At 32.9% G+C, this 20367-nt stretch overlaps 1 protein-coding gene across 6 annotated transcripts in view; it reads right to left on the bottom strand.

Moving 5' to 3' along the window:
• Window positions 1-11304: 11304 nt before the first annotated feature.
• Window positions 11305-20367, bottom strand: part of LOC110098193 (chlorophyll(ide) b reductase NOL, chloroplastic) — a 30843-nt gene continuing 21780 nt past the window's right edge. Inside the window, exons 8-15 of one of the 6 annotated variants that reach the window (XR_002303317.2) lie at window positions 15986-16043; window positions 14823-14873; window positions 14684-14734; window positions 14559-14600; window positions 12811-12921; window positions 12638-12701; window positions 11545-11612; window positions 11305-11441 (exon numbers count right to left, since the gene is read on the bottom strand). Coding sequence is in view for 4 of the 6 variants with exons in the window: in XM_020824932.2 (XP_020680591.1) it covers window positions 12654-12701; window positions 12811-12921; window positions 14559-14600; window positions 14684-14734; window positions 14823-14873; window positions 15986-16043 (361 nt within the window). In the remaining 2 variants the exon portion in view is untranslated. Of the gene's footprint in view, window positions 11613-11861; window positions 12359-12637; window positions 12702-12810; window positions 12922-14428; window positions 14601-14683; window positions 14735-14822; window positions 14874-15985; window positions 16044-20367 lie in introns of those variants that run through there. The other 5 variants (XM_020824932.2, XM_020824934.2, XM_028700769.1 and 2 more) reach the window with 5 other exon arrangements.

Raw genomic sequence — 20367 nt, 5'->3', positions numbered from 1 at the left:
ATCAACGAATGTGAATATGATTTGCTATACTGTTATAATACTGAATACTGAAAGACAAGTGGAGCCTGGTGTGAACCGTTGGTTGGGATTGACTTGACCTGTTACAGGATGGTGGGCCGACGGGCTTTCCTTTAAAACATTGATCATTGATATAACGATTGGGAGTCATAAGAAGTTTAAATATGCGACGGGCACAGAGTGACGACTCTTATTGAACCAACGTATGGATATCTACAACAGCACTATGGATTTCTACAATAGCACTATGGATTATAGAATAGCCAGTGATTGTACTTGTGTAGTAAGACTATTGTATTGAAATGCATGTGTACGGCATTGACTCGTGATGGATTTATTGCTTTATTGATTTGGATTTACTAACGGATTTACGGACTTACTGTTATCGTACGATTTCATTGTATTTATATTCTGTCACTGCGCATTGCTACTGTTATAGATACTGTATGGATATGGATACTGTGATTGATTCATTGATGCTATGGTTATGGATACTATGGATTCATCTCTTGATTCATTGATACTATTGCTTCTACACTGTATTGAACTGCTGCATTTGATTCATTGCTAGTATAGACTGGGCTTTATTGTATTGATTTTATGATTTCATACCGATCGATTTAATTGACCAGATAATATTATTTTGATTGATTCGATTTGATACGATTGATTTAACTGATCGACTGATTTTCTACTGTTTGCGGATTCTTCTGAGATTTGAAGTGTATTGAGCGAGCTTGATGGAGTTCTTCCTACTGTTTATTGATTCTTCTACCGCTGCATTGACTACTGATTTGATTTCCGTATTTGCATAGATTCATTGATCATGTGAAATAGACTGTTATGGATTTGATTGACTGACATGCATATTGTTTCCAGTATCATGCTTTGATTTCAGTTGTAGGTTTTTGGTGACCTGCTGGGCTTTTTGAAGCTCATTATATGTGGTTAATAATTTCAGGTCCGAGCAAGGGAGCAGGAATGGAGATTGATCAAGACTATCGACGAATCCTTTCACTATGGATGCCTGGGGTGTCACAAAAATTCACATGTGAGTATGAGTATGAAATTTGTAGTGCACACACTAGCCTATATGATATAATAAGTGATTTGTAGCAATCAATGTAGCTCACTTTCATGCAATAGCACGATCTCCTAGTGTTTATTGAATAAATATTTCCTGCAAGCTATATTGAATGAAATGATGACTTGAAAGAGACAAAATAAACTAAACAACATATCTTTTATGTAATACAATGAAAACCTAATTTACCTTCATATATGCCACAAGATTCACAACACACATATGAGTGGATTGAAAGTGTTTCTTGAATTTTAAATAAAATCTTGTGCACTTTCCAACAATAATCACATGCACAATTGATTATGTTTAAATGTTTTAAATTCCCCCCTCCCCATGCATTAAAATAAAATTCCCTAAATTTAAATATAATACATCGGGAAGCATATCGATGTCTTTAGGGCCATGTAGTAACCTTGGGAAGTAAGTGACTACTCCGAGAAGAGTGTTATTATCTTGAGAAGAGAAGCATTACCTTGAGAAGTATGCACATTAATTTTAAAATAAAATTTTAAATTTCTGCATGTGCTCTAATCATCATATATGATTCATAATTACAATACTCTGAGAGCACAACATGGGTCAAATATTTAATGTTTTATCCTCCTTCTTGAAAGGACTAGAGTCGACCTAACTTAAATTAACAAATGAAAGTCTAATCACAAATCTACTATAACCCTTTAAAAACTTTCTAGATGAAACTCATCATAAAATATAAGCCTTTGATTTTAGTGTTCGCATAATCATCAACTATTAAATTCGAACCTCTGTTAGTGGTCGAATAAAGTTGACAAGGTTCAAAAAACTAATTATCTTAATCCCCGATGATGACCATGTTGAATGTAAATCTCAACCAAAGGGGAGTCTATCTTTCAAAATGCTCATGAACTTTAATGCAAAATATAATGTCTAAAATAATTACAATGTCACCTCGATAATGGTCATGTTGAAGGTGAATCTTAACCAGAGGGATCAACTCTCAAATCCTATTAAAAATTTAAAATATAATTTAATTCTAAGCATTTAAATGAAAATCTTATCATAAAAACATAAAACTAAAATCCATCTACACCTCATAATGGTTTAGCAAGGATTATGAATTGAAGAATAACTTCAGCTTAAAAATAATAGATATCTTATGGAATGCATCACTACAATTTATTCTTAGTTGATTCATCGCCAATAGGGATGTGGCTCCCTCTGATCGGGTGGTTTTGTAGTAAAATATCACAACTATATTACGGTCATGGCCAAAGCTTGCATGTTTCATAATGGTTAAAAGCCCATTGAATAATGATTTATAAGGTGCACTATAAGATATAAAGCTCTTTGTTAATTAATGTTGACTTAAATTTATCACCTTACATAAACATCCATCCCATGTCTACAAGGTCTTTTTGGACAAATAAATTCATAGCTGCTGATAAAATGCCTTATGTCAGGTTGCGTCAATTACATCCTTTGTCTAAGTAAATGAGGGTCCATTATAGCCCGAGATGAAGGAAACGTGGGATCTTGATTGGGCTTATCATCATTCCCTCATCACCCGTTTTAAGTTTATGGTGATGAGCTTCAAATCTTAAAAATTCCCAAAAACTCCAAAATTCAATCCCTAAAGTTAATGTTACTATACGTTAGGTACTCAATGCTTATCTCATGACTAGCCTTAATTGAAAGTTCTCCCTTGTTATCAAGAGGGGTAATTAACTATAGGGGCTTACACCTATACTAAAACCAGACCTCATATCATAAAGTCCTCACAAAATGAGGGCGAAATCTTTGGTAGTGCCTTATCTAAAATCCAATCTGCCTTCTAAAAATTTATTTGAAACTTAAATTCATTAAAACTCTCCCCATCAATAAAAGAAGATGAGGAGAGGCCGATGCATGAATTTTTTAGAGCCCAAATTGGCTTAATGAGCCTATCTTGAGCCAACTACAATTTAACTTGCTATGCCATGATTTTACAAAGTATTAATATAAAATATGTGAAAATGCTATTAAAATTTAGTTTATTATACATAATGTTGTTAACATTATTTAAAAATTCTACCCCTATTTCTTATATAAATTGTTTTCTTTTAATTTGTCTTATAACTTTCAATATCTTTATCATTTTATTACATTAACCACTTAAATTTTGATGACCTTCTTTCTTTTAGAGTAAATGTATAGACTCAAGAAACTGACTTGAAATCATAGATTAAGTTCAAGCTCCAACTCAAACTCAATTAATTAGTCAAGCTCAAGCTATGAGTGATTTGAGCACGACTTGACTTTTTTACACACATAATTCTTGCCCCTAAATTTCACCCAATGAAATTTTATCAAAATATTATTATTCACATAGGTTATAGGTAGGGGCAAAGCTAGAAATTTTTTTAGTTGGGACACAAATTGATAATTTTAAAAATACTCTTAATAGTTAATAATGAAATAATATTTGATTTTGCAAAGATATTAATATTTATTTTTATAATTTATTAAATTATATATTATATTAATTATATTACACACAAGTATAAGATTATCTTATTTCATTTTATTTTTTAATTAAAAAAGAAATTTATAATATATATAATTTTTAGTGATATAAATTTTAAAATTTTTTAATATAATTTTTATGAATAAATTATAATTTTTAGCTATAGGAGCTTTATCAGTGGGGCACATATGTACCAGAGTTTTGACAAACATCACATCGATTAGAATTATTGAGTGACAAGGCAGTGTTTCAAATGTGGATAGGCGGGATATAAGATGGTTGAGTGTCCACAGTCAAGGGTTGACCGACTATAAGATCCCAGATTTGGTAGTTTTGCTAGACCGATAGGGAGATCAAGGGCAATTCCACTTCATACATTTTTTGAGAATTTTACTGGTAAAGATAGTGGATATGATTTTATGGCAGTTAAACCATCCCGCAGTGGTCATATAAAGCTTAATAGCTATGTTACATTTGCTCCAGTTTAACCACGTGTGTTTAGTTTGACTCAATAGGACACTCTAGATGTTATGACAGGTACAACTTATATTTTTGATCAACCATATTATATTTTATTCAATTCTGGAGCAAATCATTCATTTATTTTTTAGTGTTTCTTTAATTTACTACACTTGCCTTACATTTTAATATATATTTCTCTTTCTATTATTGTACTGATTGGAGAGGATATGATAATCAATAGGGTTTATTTTTGTGATATTAACATTTCTAATAAAAAGTGAAAGTCCAGTTTGATTTTATTACCCATTTTTGTATTTGATGTTATTTTTGGTATGGACTGGTTGAGTTGGCACAAAGCTCAAATTGATTACTTAAAGAAGCGAGTTACTTTATTTTTACGCAATGAGAGTTTTGCATTTCAACTTTTCAAGGAGTTAAATATGTTTTATCGTATCTAATTTTTTATATGAAAGTAGATAACTTATATAAGAAGGGTTATATGATATTTCTGGTATCAGTCCAAGATAGGAGCATATGTTGTGGTATTCTTTCTTATGTCTTAATAGCGATACAAGTTTTTGATGTATTTTTTGAGGAGTTAGTCATTTTATCTCCATATAGAGATATAGAGTTTTGCATTAATGTATTTTATTTTAGTATGACCCTGATATCTAAAGCTCCATATAGGATTTCATATAAAGAGCATTAGGAGTTGAATGTTTAGCTTTAGGAGTTAATTGATTGGGGATTCATTCATCATAGTGTGTCTCCGTGGAGAGTACCTATTATATTTATAAAGAAAAAAGATTGTATGATATGTATGTGCACTAACTACATGAAGTTAAATAAATTCACTATCAAGAAAAAGTATCCTCTACCATGATTATATGATATATATGATTAAATTGCTGGATCTTTTGTAATTTTGAAGATTAATCTATGATCTAGATATTTTTAGGTGAAGGTAAGAGAGTCTGATGTGAAGAGATGACAATTTTTAGTACTTGATACGAATACTATGAGTTTTTAGTCATGCCTTTTGGGGTGACTAATGCATTAGTTTTCTTTATGGATTTGATGAATAGAATGTTCATAAATTATATAGATAATTTTGTTATTAGTTATATATAAAATATTTTAGTATATTATGTTTTTAAGGAAGATAATGTCAAACATTTAAGGATTATTTTGCAAACTTTGAGATATCATCAACTATATAAAAAATTCTCTAGATATGAGTTCTGAATGAGGAGTATTTCTTTTTTAGGATGCATGGTGAGTAGTGCTGGTATTTTTGTTGATCCTCAAAATGTTTAGGCATGCACTCATTAACCGAGGCCTAATATTATATTTTAGATACATATTTTCTTAGGTATGGCTTAATATTACTAGAAGTTTATGAAGGAGTTTTCTTAGATTTTACACCTATGGATATTACTAGACATAAGAGTATGTGGCTAGTTTTAAGAGACTAAAAGATTGTTTGAATTCTACTATAATTTTGGCACTTCTTTCTAATACATAAGGATTTTAGTTATTCAATGATGCTTCACTAAGAGGTTTGGGGTATGTTCTGATGCAGCATGGTAGAGTTATAACCTATGCTTCTAGACAGTTGAAACCATATGAGAGGAACTATCCGATTGAATATACTGGAACTTATTGCTATTGTTTTTTACTTTGAAGATCTAGAAACACTATTTATAAGGTGTTATGTGTGAAATTTTTACTTTTCATCAGACTTTAAAATATATATTTACTCAGAAGGATCAGAATATGAGGCAAAGAAGATGGCTTGAATTGATAAAAACTTATGATCTTGCTATTCCGTATCAATCTTGTAAGACTAATGTGGTGGCATATACTCTGAGCTGGAAGTTTTCTAAATTATCATACATATATCTCACTTCTGATTAGTAGTTGATATGAAATATAGAGAGATTATAATTATAGGAGATCTTTTTTAATTGTTGAGATTTTGATATGTTGGTTAAGATAATCATTCAACCTTCCTTGTAAGAAGGGATTCAAGAATCTCATAAGACATATAAAAAATATTCAAAGTTAATTGATCAGATCATATTTGGTAAGCAATATGAACTATGAGTTTTTAACTATGTTATTATTTTCTACAAGGATAGAATGCATGTTCCTATTTTTGAGATATGAGACGGGAGATTTTGCACGAGGCTTAATATTCATGCTATATTATTCACTTATGAAGCAATAAGATATATAGTGATTTGAAAGATAAATTTTGGTGGCATGGAATTCAGAAGTATGTTGCATATTTTATTTTAAAATGTCAAGTACGTTAGTTAGTGAAATCCTAACATCAGTGATATGGAGTTTTCTATGATTGTTACCTATTCCAGAGTGAAAATGAGAATAAGTGATTATGGATTTCACTATAGGTTTCTCTAGGTCGAGATAGATACATGATGTTAATTTGGTTGTAGCTGATCATCTGATGAAATCAACCCATTTCATTCTGATTTGACAATCTGATTTTATAGACTGATTGACACATGTATATATGCATGAGATTATCAGATTGCATGGGATATCAAAGATTATAATTTCTAATATGGATGATAGGTTTACCTTTAGATTATGGAGGGGCATTCAATAAGGTTTGAGTACAAAACTTTATTTGTGTGATTTTTCATCCTCAGACTGATAGGCGGTCTAAAAGGACTATACATGTACTAGAAGATTTTCTGTGACTCTATATTCTAGATTTTGATGGTAGTTGGGAAGATCACATTCCTCTAATTGAATTTATGTACAATAACAATTTTCAAAAAAATATATATATGACTCCGTATAAAGCTTTATATAGTAGGAAGTGTCATACACCCCTGTCTTGGATAGTGGTGGGAGAGAGACATCTGATTGGGCTAACCTCAGTTGATAATACTGCTGAAAAGACCCATTTGATTAGAGATAGATTGAAGGATATACAAGACTGGTAGTGGCAATATTTTGATGCTAAGCATCGAGCTGCAAAATTTTAAAGTTTAAGATTTTGTATATGAAAAGATCAAACCAATGAATGACATTAATATATTTAACAAAGAATAAAAATTGAGTCCATGATATGTTGGATCATTTGAGGTTGTTGAAAGGATTGAAAATCTGCCTATATATTACAATTGATAAATTACGTGTTTGAAATTTATAATGTATTCCATGTGTCACTTTTGAAAAAATGAATATATAATTCTGAAAAAAAAAGATATATGCTAAAGACATCAAAATACATCCCAATATGAGTTATAAGGAAGAACTAGAGAGAGTTCTAGCCTACGATGTCAGACAATTGAGAAGTAAATAGATTTATATGGTGAAAGTTCAGTGAAAGAGTATAACGAAAAGAGAAGCTACTTGAGAATAAATGTATGAGATGAGTTAGTTATACCCTAATCTATTTATTTGATCTAAGACCTGAGTTTTGAAATGTTGAGGATAATATTTTCCCGAGGAGAGGATAATTGCAATACATCCAGGTTTTACATTTAGTCAAATGATTCATTGATAAAAGTTAAATTTTTTAAATTTTGAGTTTTGAACATATTTGCATGTCATTGGGAGTATTTTGGTGCATGAAAATGACTGTGTATGTTTTAGAATGAGTCCCAAGGGTTTAGAGTAAATTTCATTAAAATATGAGAAATGTTACTATTAGAGCGCCCCAATGTTAGATGTTCGAGCGCCTCAGCATTGTTACAGTACGGTACACAAAATAGTGGCATTGTAGTGCTCTCAGCTCTAAAAATTGAGATTTTAAACCACCGACATAACGCTAGGAGGCAGCATCACAGCCCTATGCCACTATCAACACTTTATATATATTAAACCACTATTCCATTCCATTTCATCGGATCGCAGCAACCGTACTTGGAGAGGAAAGAAGGGGTTTGAGCTACTTAGGGACATTTTTTAGTCATCAGCCCAATTGGGAATATTATCCGGATTGAGGTAGGTCACATTATGCTTATCTTAATTTTTAAAAATATAATTTTTTTTATGTTTTTGATTAAATTATATTTTTGTTATGAAAAAATGAGAATAAATTTGCAGTGAAAAAACTTTTATCGTGTTACTTTTTATTTATTATAGAGACTGAGATTATAAAAATTCTGAATATTTTTTGGAAACTTTTTATAAAATACATATTTTGGAAATTATGTAATATTAATTGAATATAAAATAATATGGGCACTAAAAAATAGTTTTGTAGTCAATTAATATCTTAAAACAGCATTTTATATAATTCTTAGTAATTTTGTTATATTTTGAATTGTAAATTTTACTCAGTAGGAATTTCTGGTGTTTATCGTTATAAAAATTTGTGCAATTCTGAAACATTCTCAATTATATTTTAATTGGTATAATGTGATGAAATATGGGCATATATAATTGAATTATGACTACCGGAGATATAAAAAGCAAGAATCGTTTGAAATTCTATCTGTGTTCGGGAATCTAGTGCTTATAAGACATATTCTGATGGCTTAAAATCATGTTCTGGTGGCTATAAGCCATGCTCTGGTGCATATAAGCATGTTATGGTGCTTCAAGTATAAAGAGAGTCATAAGAGATCAAAATCCTTTGAGATTCAGTTTGGGATCAAAAAATATGATATGAATATCAATGTGCTTATCTTCTTAGTATTATTATTTAAATAATTGAATAATTGCTATGCTCGTATTACTTTTTTGTGATATCTTATACAACATTTAACTCCTTTTAATATTTTAAAAAATGTTTAATAAAAGAATTTAGATATTTAGATTGATTTGTGTGGTCTAATGAGTTATTTGAGCTGTTTGAGGTCACCGTGATTTTTCTTCTAACTTTCATGATCTAGAAAAGGGAAAAAGCTTATTAATTAGCAGTTTAGGATATGATTAGAGTTGATATGTATTTCTTTTATTGATTTTTGTATAGTCATGATTAGTTTATTATTCAATTCTATAGTTTTTTTATAGCCATATACTATAGTGTATATATATTTTGATGAAATGAAAGAAATGTTATGAATGAGTTTATTTTCAGTATTTGAATTTTTAATCAAGACTTGGTTCAAATTCAAATCGCAATTCATGTTCTCAGATGATTGAATGTTTAATTTCTATTTTAAAGTGGGACATGGATATAGAATTGATCTCATCTTTAATATGATTTTAGGATAAAATTCAACCTTTGGTTGAATACAGGACCATGTTTATGATCAGCTTCTAATTATGGGTGTCAAAATGAGTCATCGAGTCGGATTCAATTCTGAGCCAAAATTGACCCGACCAAAACCTGATCAACTTGAATTCAACCTGTTTAATAAATAGGTAAAAAATGTGTACCTAAACCTGACTTGATACCTTTAAGTTCAAGTTTTAGGGCAACCCATGTAGGTTTAGTTTCACTTGCAACACTTTTCCAGATTATTAAGTTTATCCCACGTATTTTAATTAAGTAATCTCAAGTCTTTATGAGTAAAAAATATAATATCTTATTTATTTATATTGTATATTTTGCTATTTTTTTAATTGACACAATTAATATGTCCTAATTTTATTTGAAATGGTGATACGCTCATAAATTATAATAGTAATTTATTCCAAGATATTTTGAGGTTTGTGACTTAATAATGCAAATCTAAGATGAGGTGCACAAAGAAATACATAATGAATCAAAATTATGAAATCCACCACATTTTAGTGAAACTTTAATGCCTTTTTATGCTAAATCAAGAAGTACATTAAACTCTTGCCAAAAACTAATATAAAAATAAAAAATCTAAGATTGAATAAGGCTTCATTTGTGACAATTTTTTTTACTACTTTTTAGAAAAGTTTTCTAGTACAAAAATTTTTAGTTTAAAAATTTTTATACTAAAAAGTTATTTTAAAAAGCAGTAAGATAGTTGTTTCAAACTAAGGCTTCGTTTGGGATGGCTTTCTCGCTGCTTCTTAGAGCAGCTTTCTAGTTTAAAAAATTAAAATTTTGTATTAGAAAGCAACTTTAAGAAGCATCAAGAAATTTAAATTTTTTGTACTAAAAAGCCACTTTAAAAAGCAGGAAGACAGTCAATCCCAAACGAAGCCTAAGCCTAAAGTTTCATTTGGTATAACTTTTTGCCACTTTTTTTCACTGCTTTCAAGATATTTTTTACTAAAAAATTGATTTAAAAAACTATAAAAAAATTATCCCAAACAATGCCTAATATTCACATCTCAAAAATTAAAAATCAAATTGTAACAAACTTGATCAAATCTTAATCACATGCAACAAATTAGAAAACAAAAAAGAAGAAATGAAATAGGAGCAAATTCATTAGTGTTAATCTAAGTTTCATATCGGTATAAGAAGAAGAAAACTTTACTAGAAAGTTATTGTGAAGATTTACTCCATTTAATGAGAGTTCTTAGGAAAAAAAAAGCAATTAGGAAATATAACGTCATGGTTCGTAAGAAAACCCAAAATACTTTGACATTTTACTTGATTGAACTACTAAATTCTACTCCAATTAGTCACATTATTTTCTATAAAATTTAAAAAAGTGTATCAAAGCCTTAAAAAAATGATAGGTTATAATCTTGTTTTGTGCATTGATCCTTTTTATTTTTGTGCTACAAACAGCTTTTGTTTAGCTCAAACTAAGACTTCGTTTGATACGGCTTTCTTGCTACTTCTTAAAGCAACTTTCTAATGTAAAAAATTTAATTTTTGTACTAAAAAGCTACTTTAAGAAGCAGCAAGAAAACCGTCCCAAACGAACCCTAAGGCTTCGTTTGATACAGCTTTCTAAACCAACTTTTAAAACAAAAATTACTAGTTCAAAAAACTACTTTAAAAAAACAATAAGACACATTTCTTACTATTTTTTTGGAATAAAATTCTAATATAAAAATCTCTTAAATTAAGAATTTTTGTACTAAAAAATTATTTTAAAAAACTATTCCAAATAAAACCTAAGAGATCATTTCGAATTTTTTCAATATTATTTCATTTTGAAAATCATTGTCATACTTTCATTCAATTATACGTTTTTTTGTTGTTTTTTAAAAGTTTATGTGATAGAAAGATGTTCTTACAATCAAATCTGTTAGTGTTAGTCATAAGAAAAAAAAAATATTATTCTCTTATTAAAATAAAAATATTTTTACCATATAATAATTAAAAAAATAAAATTTCTTATAATAATCGAGCAGACATCTTTACAAAAAACTTCAATCACATCAAACAGACCCTAAATAGTCACGGGACAAGTGAATATTTTAAGAGTAATAGAAAGGCATTCAAAGACCAATTTACAGCTAAACATTGAATTCATGTATGCATAAAGATGACCCAATTCCCACCCAATGACCCATATGCACCCATGTAATTACCTGTAACAAATAATAGAAAATTCTATAAACTTTCAGCAAGTCATAAGATACAAAATAAAATGAAAGAATCCAACAATGGCCAATCAAATCCCTAATATCATACAAATGGATTCTTCATCCTATGACAGTGAGTAGATTCAGCATTCCCTGTGGAGTTCTCCATCTATCCAGCTAGAACAAAAAAACTCAATAGTCTCAGAAACATGTCTTAAGACACATTATATATAGGAAAAATTATTTTGTGCGGATCTGGATGGCGTTCGGAGGCTAACCGGAACGCGCCACGTGACTTTTTTGCATGATACTGGGTGATGTGGTGTGTTCTGGTTGGTCTCCAGACCGTCCGGTGTCCGCACAGGATAATTTCTCCAGTCAGAGGCACATAGCTTCATAGGGCTTAAGTACTAATAAGAAAAAAAGGAATTCACAATATTCTAGCCTGAGTTTCCTCTTAATAGTTTAAAATGTGACAAGGATCATCAATGTCCATGCAGCTGCTTACAGCTCACAATGAAACTGCAACGATAAGCAGAACAAGGATTACTGTGTCCCATGATCAGACTTGCACAACTACCTGACTTCTTATGGCTGTATCCAGATATTATGAATCAGCCAAAAAGTGATATTTCCCTATCAACTCTAACAATGCACTCAATTAATGCAAAAGAATGGCCATAAAATGGGTTTTTTTTTTTTATACAGTCAGCATTCTAGGATCTATCTGGTTCAATGTTATTCAGATGGATATATCTGGTTCAATTTGCAGCTAAGCACTGCCTTGCCTACTAATGGAATTCAGATTGACTTAGATCATCTCCAGCCGAAATACTAACACTCGTTTGTAGTCCGTCGTTTGCTCCAGCCGATCGCCAAAAAAACATCATTCGTGTGAGGGTGAACATCGCACTGTTCACAAGCTATTTTTTTTAAATCCAAAAATTAGGTTAAATAAAGTATGAGAAAGAATATATATTTTTTTATATTAGATAATTAAGTTCAGTTGGAGACGAGTTACTGCATTTTGAAGTATTACCGTATTTTGGAGCGAAAATTGAGTTTTTCGGTTAAAGATAGCCTTAAAATAAGAGAACGCCAAACCAATAAACTCTTGTTTTATGATAACATATTATTACGTCAAAGAAGACAACTAACCAAACAACCTCCTAATCCTTTGGCATGAATATTTTAGAACTTACAATATCATTGAACTCTTCAATCTTCAATGAGGTGTCTGTTTCTTCTAGCACCAAAAGCAATTCTCTGGAAAAAAAAAAAGAAAGACATCCTTAAATTATCTGTTTAGCATTGCAAGGTGGGAACAACAATGCTTAAAACAAATACAAAGACCAAATAGGGGAATGAGAATAACTGAAAAAATTTGAGAGTAGGCTTTCAGGCCAGTAAGAAACCGAATGTAGGTTGGCTTCTGGTTTCCACTTGTGGGTACTGATCTAACACTTCGCACGAGATATTCAGCAACCTGCAAGAAGTACCAATGCATTTAGAGACAAAAGGAGCTTTGTACTTATAAAAAGAAAGAACCCGCAAATATTAAAGTTGTATATGGGTGGTAGGAATGTAATATTAATATTTTGGGTGTTAGATATGTAAATAGCATGAAATAAAGTGGTATGTACGTAAATTTTAGGGAGATTAACATACATACAATTTTATTTTATGTTATTTACATATCTAACACCCAAAACATTAATATTACATGCCTATCACCCATAGAACAAATTTAGGTGCATCGAATGAAATATTAAAGTTTATAGGATGGTATGAATGGTAGAAATTAAATAGACTACCTATGATCACAATCCAAGAGCCAATTTTATTTTACTACAATGAACAAAAGTGTGGATGAGATAAAGTGAGGTGACATTGTTCGAATTCCCTTGAAAAAAAGAACAAAAACAAACCATAAAAGACGATCCCAGTTAGGGCGACCTACAAAAGCTAGTACGTCTTTTAACCGTACTCAGCAATCAGAGATTTCAATCTCAAATGATCCATTAGAATGTCCATTTCCAATGAGATTTCTAAAAAGTTTTTAAATTTTTAATTGAATCCAAGAATCCAACAACAAAATGTTTTTTTTTTTTTAATCTTAGATTTTGATCTTATCTTTAAAAGGAACACTTGATCAACCATGACAAGCACAGCAACAGAAATTAGTAGATTTTTATGGCTAATAAATAGTTTGAACTTCTTAAATTGCTTTATAATTCAAAAAGAAAGCATAACAGCATATTCATAGCATGGGAAACAATTAATATCATAAATTATAATTACTGCGCAGCAATAACCAAATTTCTGCTGCCTATTCTCGATCTTATTTCAGAAAATACTAAACTGTCGCCCTTCATCAAAATGAGGTGAAATGTAATTTCACGTAACTATGTTTTCAACCCATGCGTTGAGAGGAGCAGTTTTGGACAGTCCAAGGCTTCATTTGGGACGGCTTTATTACTGCTTCTTAAAGCAATTTTTTAGTATAAAAATTTTAATTTTTAAACTAAAAAGCTGTTTTAAGAAGCAATAAAAATACCGTCTCAAACGCAGCCTAAGTCTATTGTAGCATCACAAATTTATTTCTCTCATTCCTGAGTTCATCCATCACTATTCTGTATAAGGTCTAAACTTGTAATATAAAGCTATTCGCAAATATAAATTTAAAAAAAAAAAAAGTTAAGAGCTAGATGATATGCATCTGGATCCTTATTCCAAATTTGGAAGTAATCCTATAAAATTAAGAAGTTGCAACAACAAAAGCAGAAGTATGCTAAATATAGGCGATTTGTACCCAATATAAGCCAAATGCCAGGTTTACAATATAAGCAATGAGGACTGATTAAGAAGATCAGGAGGTTTTTATTACCTTTGCATGTGATAGACTAATTTAGACATCACGATGTTTTAGATAGATCAATTTGTTGCAAAAGGCAATAATGCCAGTACGGCAGTCCCAAGACAAATAAACTTACATGATATTTCTGATGATTTTATTGGTTTTGCAAGCATTATTTAATCCAGTGAAGTTGAAGAGAATCCCAATTGATAAAACTGAGGGAATGGACATGAGAACATCTATTGTAGTTCCTAGGCAATTCTTACCACTTCAGGTGGTTCAGCTAAAATATTGATAAAGAATTTGGCCTGCAAATTGAGAGAAATGTTAGAGTGCCTGAGAATATTTCAAGCTAAGAAAATGAAATATAATTGCAGGGTTAGGCCTCTACTTGCTTTGTTGTGGCACCAGACATGAGCAGATCTGTTGTGACCATACCAGGCTGTAAGAAGTAAATTCACATTATTGTGGTAAGAGCTCATCTTAGCAGTCATTACTTGTAAAGAAATCAAGGAAGAAAAAGTGCATACCGATAGATTATGTACCAAGACATTCTTTACATCTTGCATCTGGAGTTCAGCCTAAAATTCAAATGCTAAAAAGTAATAATATCGGTTTGAAGCTAAAAGATACAAACCATATGGCTTAGCATCTCCATTAAATGAACAAGTGAAAAAAAAAAGTACCGATGCTTCTACATGTAGTAATCAACACCAAGTCTAAAACTTCAAAATCAGAATAATTTATCTAAAATCCATCACAAAGAAAAAATTTTCTTAGCATGGTACCAAATACTTGATTGCGGGGCAATAATGATCAGACCTCAAGTTGATCCATTCCCCACAAACATGATTTGAAGCCATTTGATTTGATCTCAAACCAATAAAAATCTAGTTACAGGTTGGTTGAGTTCAAAATAAGACAAAAATCAATCATATTTCGATCTTATAAGACACATTTTTATTTTAAGATAAAACATACTCTCTTTCTTTGTACACACACAACTTTCATAAATATATATACAAACATTTTTTTTTATTCATCTAGAGCTAGCATGATCCAATCTAGAATCAACTCAATTCAAGTTCAATCCTAGTTAGACTTGGCCTGTTAGACAGTTTGTCAGAATTCAATCCGAGTAGATACTAATAATAATAATAATAATTTGCAGATGATCTTCGTTCTTCGACCTAAATTCACAGCCCTGGATAATAATATATCACTTTTTCCAATAAAAAGGAAAACACTCGATTATCATCTTCATACATAAGACTGCAATTATTTAACCTACTTCCCTCCACAATTTAAGGAACTACTAATTGGTTTTAAAAAATCACAATCATGTATCTTTAAAGATGTTTTGTATGCACTGTGAAGATATACATATTTTATGTAAATATATTCCAAAACCAGTTCTTATTTGGAACTGAAGGATCCTTGTCTGGTTGTCATTATAGAAGGGCATGCTTCTTATGATTGGATTTAGTATGCCCTAAAGGTCTAAAGTACACCGTCACAAATCAATCATGCAAGTAAACTCATGCATATTTCTGAAAGTAAATTGGCATTAGTTGTGGTCATTCCATAGATTAGCAGCCCTGAACTCGGTACTCTTATGGGTTTGAGATTTTTTTCTAATGCCACTCTCTGAGCAAAAAAATCAAGGAAATATATTGCAATGAAACATGCCTACTTGTAAGGATTTTGTCAGATGCACCACACTACGTTTGGTTGCTCCATATGCAGCAAACCTGGCCAAAAAAAAATAATAATCACAATTACAAAGGCCAATGAATCTATTGTTTGGTTTTATTTTGTGTTGTTGAAAAATTCAACCATAGTTTTACAGGAGTCCTTAATGAAGCAAGAGCTCAAGCTTAAGGTCAAATAAGACAATGATTCATTCCCCTAAAATATGCAGAGTGATATTAACCAAAATTACAGAAGCAATCCAAATCCAGCGCATAAATAATGTTTCAGCGTCTAAACAAAAAGTGCTTCAGCGTCTAAACTCTTCCTTTTTCTAAAAAGTGTTTTTCAGCGTCTAAACAAAAAAAGCCAAGGAAATTAAAAATGGTAGTGATTCACTTAGTTATCAGCAAAAGCAGGCTAAATACATTAAAAAGCAACAAATTCAGAATGCTATAAAGGCCTATCGATTGGATAGAGAGGAAAAAAAAAGCATGTATAGCTAAATAAATGTTTGTAGGCAGTCAAGGTAATGAATACTGAAAAGGGGGTTAAACTAATAAAAATATGAATAAGCCAATAGGAGAGGAGGATCTATCTCTCCCAATTCTCAAGATGCTACTAGAGCCCAAGAGCGCCAAGCACCAAAACCAAACTCAACCAATAATCAAATGCCCTAACCTAATCCAAAATTTCTATTTAAAGAAAAACATAAAAATAACCCAAAAGGACTAAACAGCCCCCCCCCCCCCCACCTTTTCCCTAAGGGGCATCTTCTCTCCCCTGAGCAGTGGACCCCACCCCCAAGGGGACGGGATTTGGAGTCTACGGCACATCAGGCATCCGCCTATTGTATTGGATGAGTTGGCTAGACTAGTCCCTACTAGATTGGTCCATGTTGGACCAGTCTAGGTGCATCAATACCTCGCTCCCAAAGACCCACCTTACCTTAAGGTGGAAAGACGGAAATTGATGTTGCACCCTATCGTAAGGCTTCAATGTAGCATCATAATTGGGAAGGTCCTTCCAGTTGATCAACACCACCTTGATCCCTCCCTCTTCCCTGGCACACCCCTTGTAGCTCAAGAGTTTCCAACACCACATTCAAATCTTCAATCAATGTTGCTAGCAACTCTAAACTCGCTGTGTGATCCCTTATAGCTCTCCTCAACTGTGATACATGAAACACTGGATGTATTGTGGTGGTGGGGGGCAACCTCAAACGATACGCCACTGCTCCAATTTTCTCTAATATCTCATAAGGACCAAAATTTCTTGAAGTTAGCTTCTCGTTCCTCCTATTAGCAACCATCATTTGTCTGTAAGGTCGAAACTTCAGGAACACCCTATCCCTTCCTTCAAAAAGGATATCCTTCCTATACACATTGGCTCGTGTCTTCATAATTTGTTGAGGAGCCCTCCTTTTTAACTTTTCCAGCACCCTATCCCTCTCTTCTAGTTATTCTTCTACTTAAGAAATTGGAGTGCTACTCTGCCCAAAATGCACTATGTGAGGTGGATCTCTTTCGTATAATACTTTGAATGGGATCATCTGAGAAGCAGAATGATACGAAGTGTTATACCAACACTCTGCCCATGCTAACCACTTGACCCAAAGCCGAGGTGTTTTCGACACAAAACAACGTAAGTATGTCTCCACGCTCCTGTTTACCACCTCCGTATGCCCATCTATCTGCGAGTGGTAGGCGTTGCTCTTCAATACTTTCCCCTGCAGTCTGAATAACTCTCTCCAAAAATGGCTTAGGAACACCTTATCCCTGTCGAATACTATGACATTTGGTATTCCATGTAGTTTGACCACCTCTCTGATGAAAGCTGATGTCACTGTCACTACCGTATAGGGGTGTCGTAAGGGAATCAAAATGAGCATACTTGCTCAATATGTCTACTACCACTAAAATCACTGTGAACCCCTCATATTGGGTAACTCGTCTATAAAATCCATGAAGACCTCCCACAATCTGGTAGAGAAAGGGGCTGTACTAATCCTTCTCCTAGAGCCATGACCATGTACTTATTCCTCTAACAAACTTCACAACTGGCTACCAACTCCTCCACATCCTTGTGCATCCCATTCCAATACAACTCTGAGGCAAGTAAGTCTTCTGCACCCCTGAATGACCCCAACAGCACTCCCATGAAACTCCTGGAGCAGGTGTGGAATATGGACTTATGTCTTAAGCATCATAAATTTCCTCTGGTACAGAAGCCTCTCCCCTTTGAGAGAATAGCCAGGGTGGCGCCTATTTCTATGCTTTAAAAAATCTGCCTAATTATTCTCAACTCCTCATCCCGTGCACTCTCCTTCTTAATGCCCCCTCCCCCCAATCTAGCATCAGTGGTATCGACACGATCATCTCCTGTAGCTCACCCATACATCTAGACAAGGAGTTCGCTGCTTTGTTCTCTACCCCAGGTCTATATTGGATTTTAAATTCATATCACAATAACTTTGACAGTCATCTCAGGTGCTCCTCTGTCATAGTCGCTGTTCCAACAAGTACTTCAGACTCTGTTGATATGTCTTGACAATGAAGTGTCGACCCAACAAATAAGGCTGCCACTTCTAGATGGCTAGCACAATTGTCATCAACTCTCTCTCATATACTAACTTCAGTCTAGCTCTAGCTGTCAACAACTGGCTAAAGTAACCGATGGGGGCAGTGGGCTCTGCATAAGTATTGTTTCCAATCCATACCCTGAGGCATCTGTCTCTACTACAAAAACCTGAGTGAAATTTGGTAGAGCCAAGACCGGTACGGTGATCATGACCTTCTTCAACCTCTCAAAAGCTTTTGTGGCCGCCTCCCCCCATAAGAAGCTATCTCCCTATAAGAAGCTATCCTTTTTCAATTGTTCTATCAGTCGCCAATCTATGGTGCTATAGCCCCTCACGAACCTCCTGTAATAGTTTGTCAGCCCTAGAAATCGCCTCAACTCCGTGAGATTCTTGGGAAGTGTCCATCTCAATATAGCCTCAATCTTAGCCTGATCAACAACCCCCCTCCTGAGATATTACATGTCGCAAATATTCCATACTGGCCTGTGCAAAGCAACATGTCTTCAAATTGACCCTTTGTTGCTACTCCTGTAGCACCTCTAGAACTATCCTCAAATGCTCTTACTGTTTCTTCTTTGACCTGTTGCACACCAAAATATCATAAAAAAATCAACACAAATCTCCTGAGGTAGGGTCGGAACACCTTTGATGCAAGCAAGAAATTAGGAAGACCCCTAATTTTTGCAAGCAAATTAAAAGATTTCCTAGGATAATAAGAAAATACATAAAATAAGAAAATACAATAATTTTATAACATAAAACAACGCTTACAATCATAAAATAAAAACACCTAAAGTTGCATTCCTTGATTAAGAAAAAAGATACAAGTGGGGTGGACTAATGCGGAGAGAAGAAAAAGGTAAGAAGCCAGACGAAAGAGAGGACAAGCTCGCAAGCTTTCCTAAAAGAAGAGTAGAAGAAGTGGAACAAGCTCACGAGCTTTTCCAAGGAAACCCGTAGGTTTTATCCAAAAATTAGTCACATAACATTATTTTCTTATTTGTCAAAACACCTTATATTTATAGGAGAAAAGGGGGCAGCCATTCAACCTCCAACCTAACCAATCAGATTAGGGGAACTAAAAGGCCAGAAATCATTCTAGAACAGCACCCGAAAGAACCACACATAAAGCCGGGTAAAGCAACCACGGGACAGGCAGCTAGAGAAGAAATTTAAGGGGCGGCACAGGGAATCGAAACCAGCAGCCAGGGGAGCCGGAACCAACCAGGGGAACCAGAACAGGCAACCAGGCAGGGAAAACCAAAGAGACATAGGGAAGGGAAAAGGAACCATGGGGAGGGAATCAAAGGGCCACATAGAAGGGCGGGGGGGAATGAATCATAATTAATTTCAGATTTATGAACTGAATAAGTAGTGGCTAAGCATTTATGAGCTGATTTTTAGTAGAGGAAAAACAAACTCACCAAAATTAAAACCCAAAATATTTTGACCCCCCTTTGCCTACATCAATTCTCCCCTGGTTGAAAGAGCTCATCTCCTGATGATGCTTGAGTATGCTCTGAAGGCATTGCATCTAGCTCTTGAATTTTGGCCGCATACTTTTTCAAGATTTCTTCTCATTCTTATTTGAATTGATCTTGTAGAAGTCGCTTGTTCTTCATGTACTGCTCCATACACAAGTGCATTTTCATCTGTAGTATGTATAATTCGTTTTGTATCGGATCTGTTGAATCTCTTTCTGATGGAATCCATCTATCCATTAGAATTGACACTTCAATATCTTCTGGCTGATTTTCATCCACCACTGGATCTCTGTTTTTATCCTTTTCCATTTTTTAAACACT

This window comes from Dendrobium catenatum, unplaced genomic scaffold (assembly GCF_001605985.2).
Source record: "Dendrobium catenatum unplaced genomic scaffold, ASM160598v2 fragScaff_scaffold_1592, whole genome shotgun sequence".
NCBI lineage: Eukaryota > Viridiplantae > Streptophyta > Magnoliopsida > Asparagales > Orchidaceae > Dendrobium > Dendrobium catenatum.
Note: the sequence above shows the minus strand (reverse complement) of the source record. Positions and strands in the feature narration are given on the sequence as shown.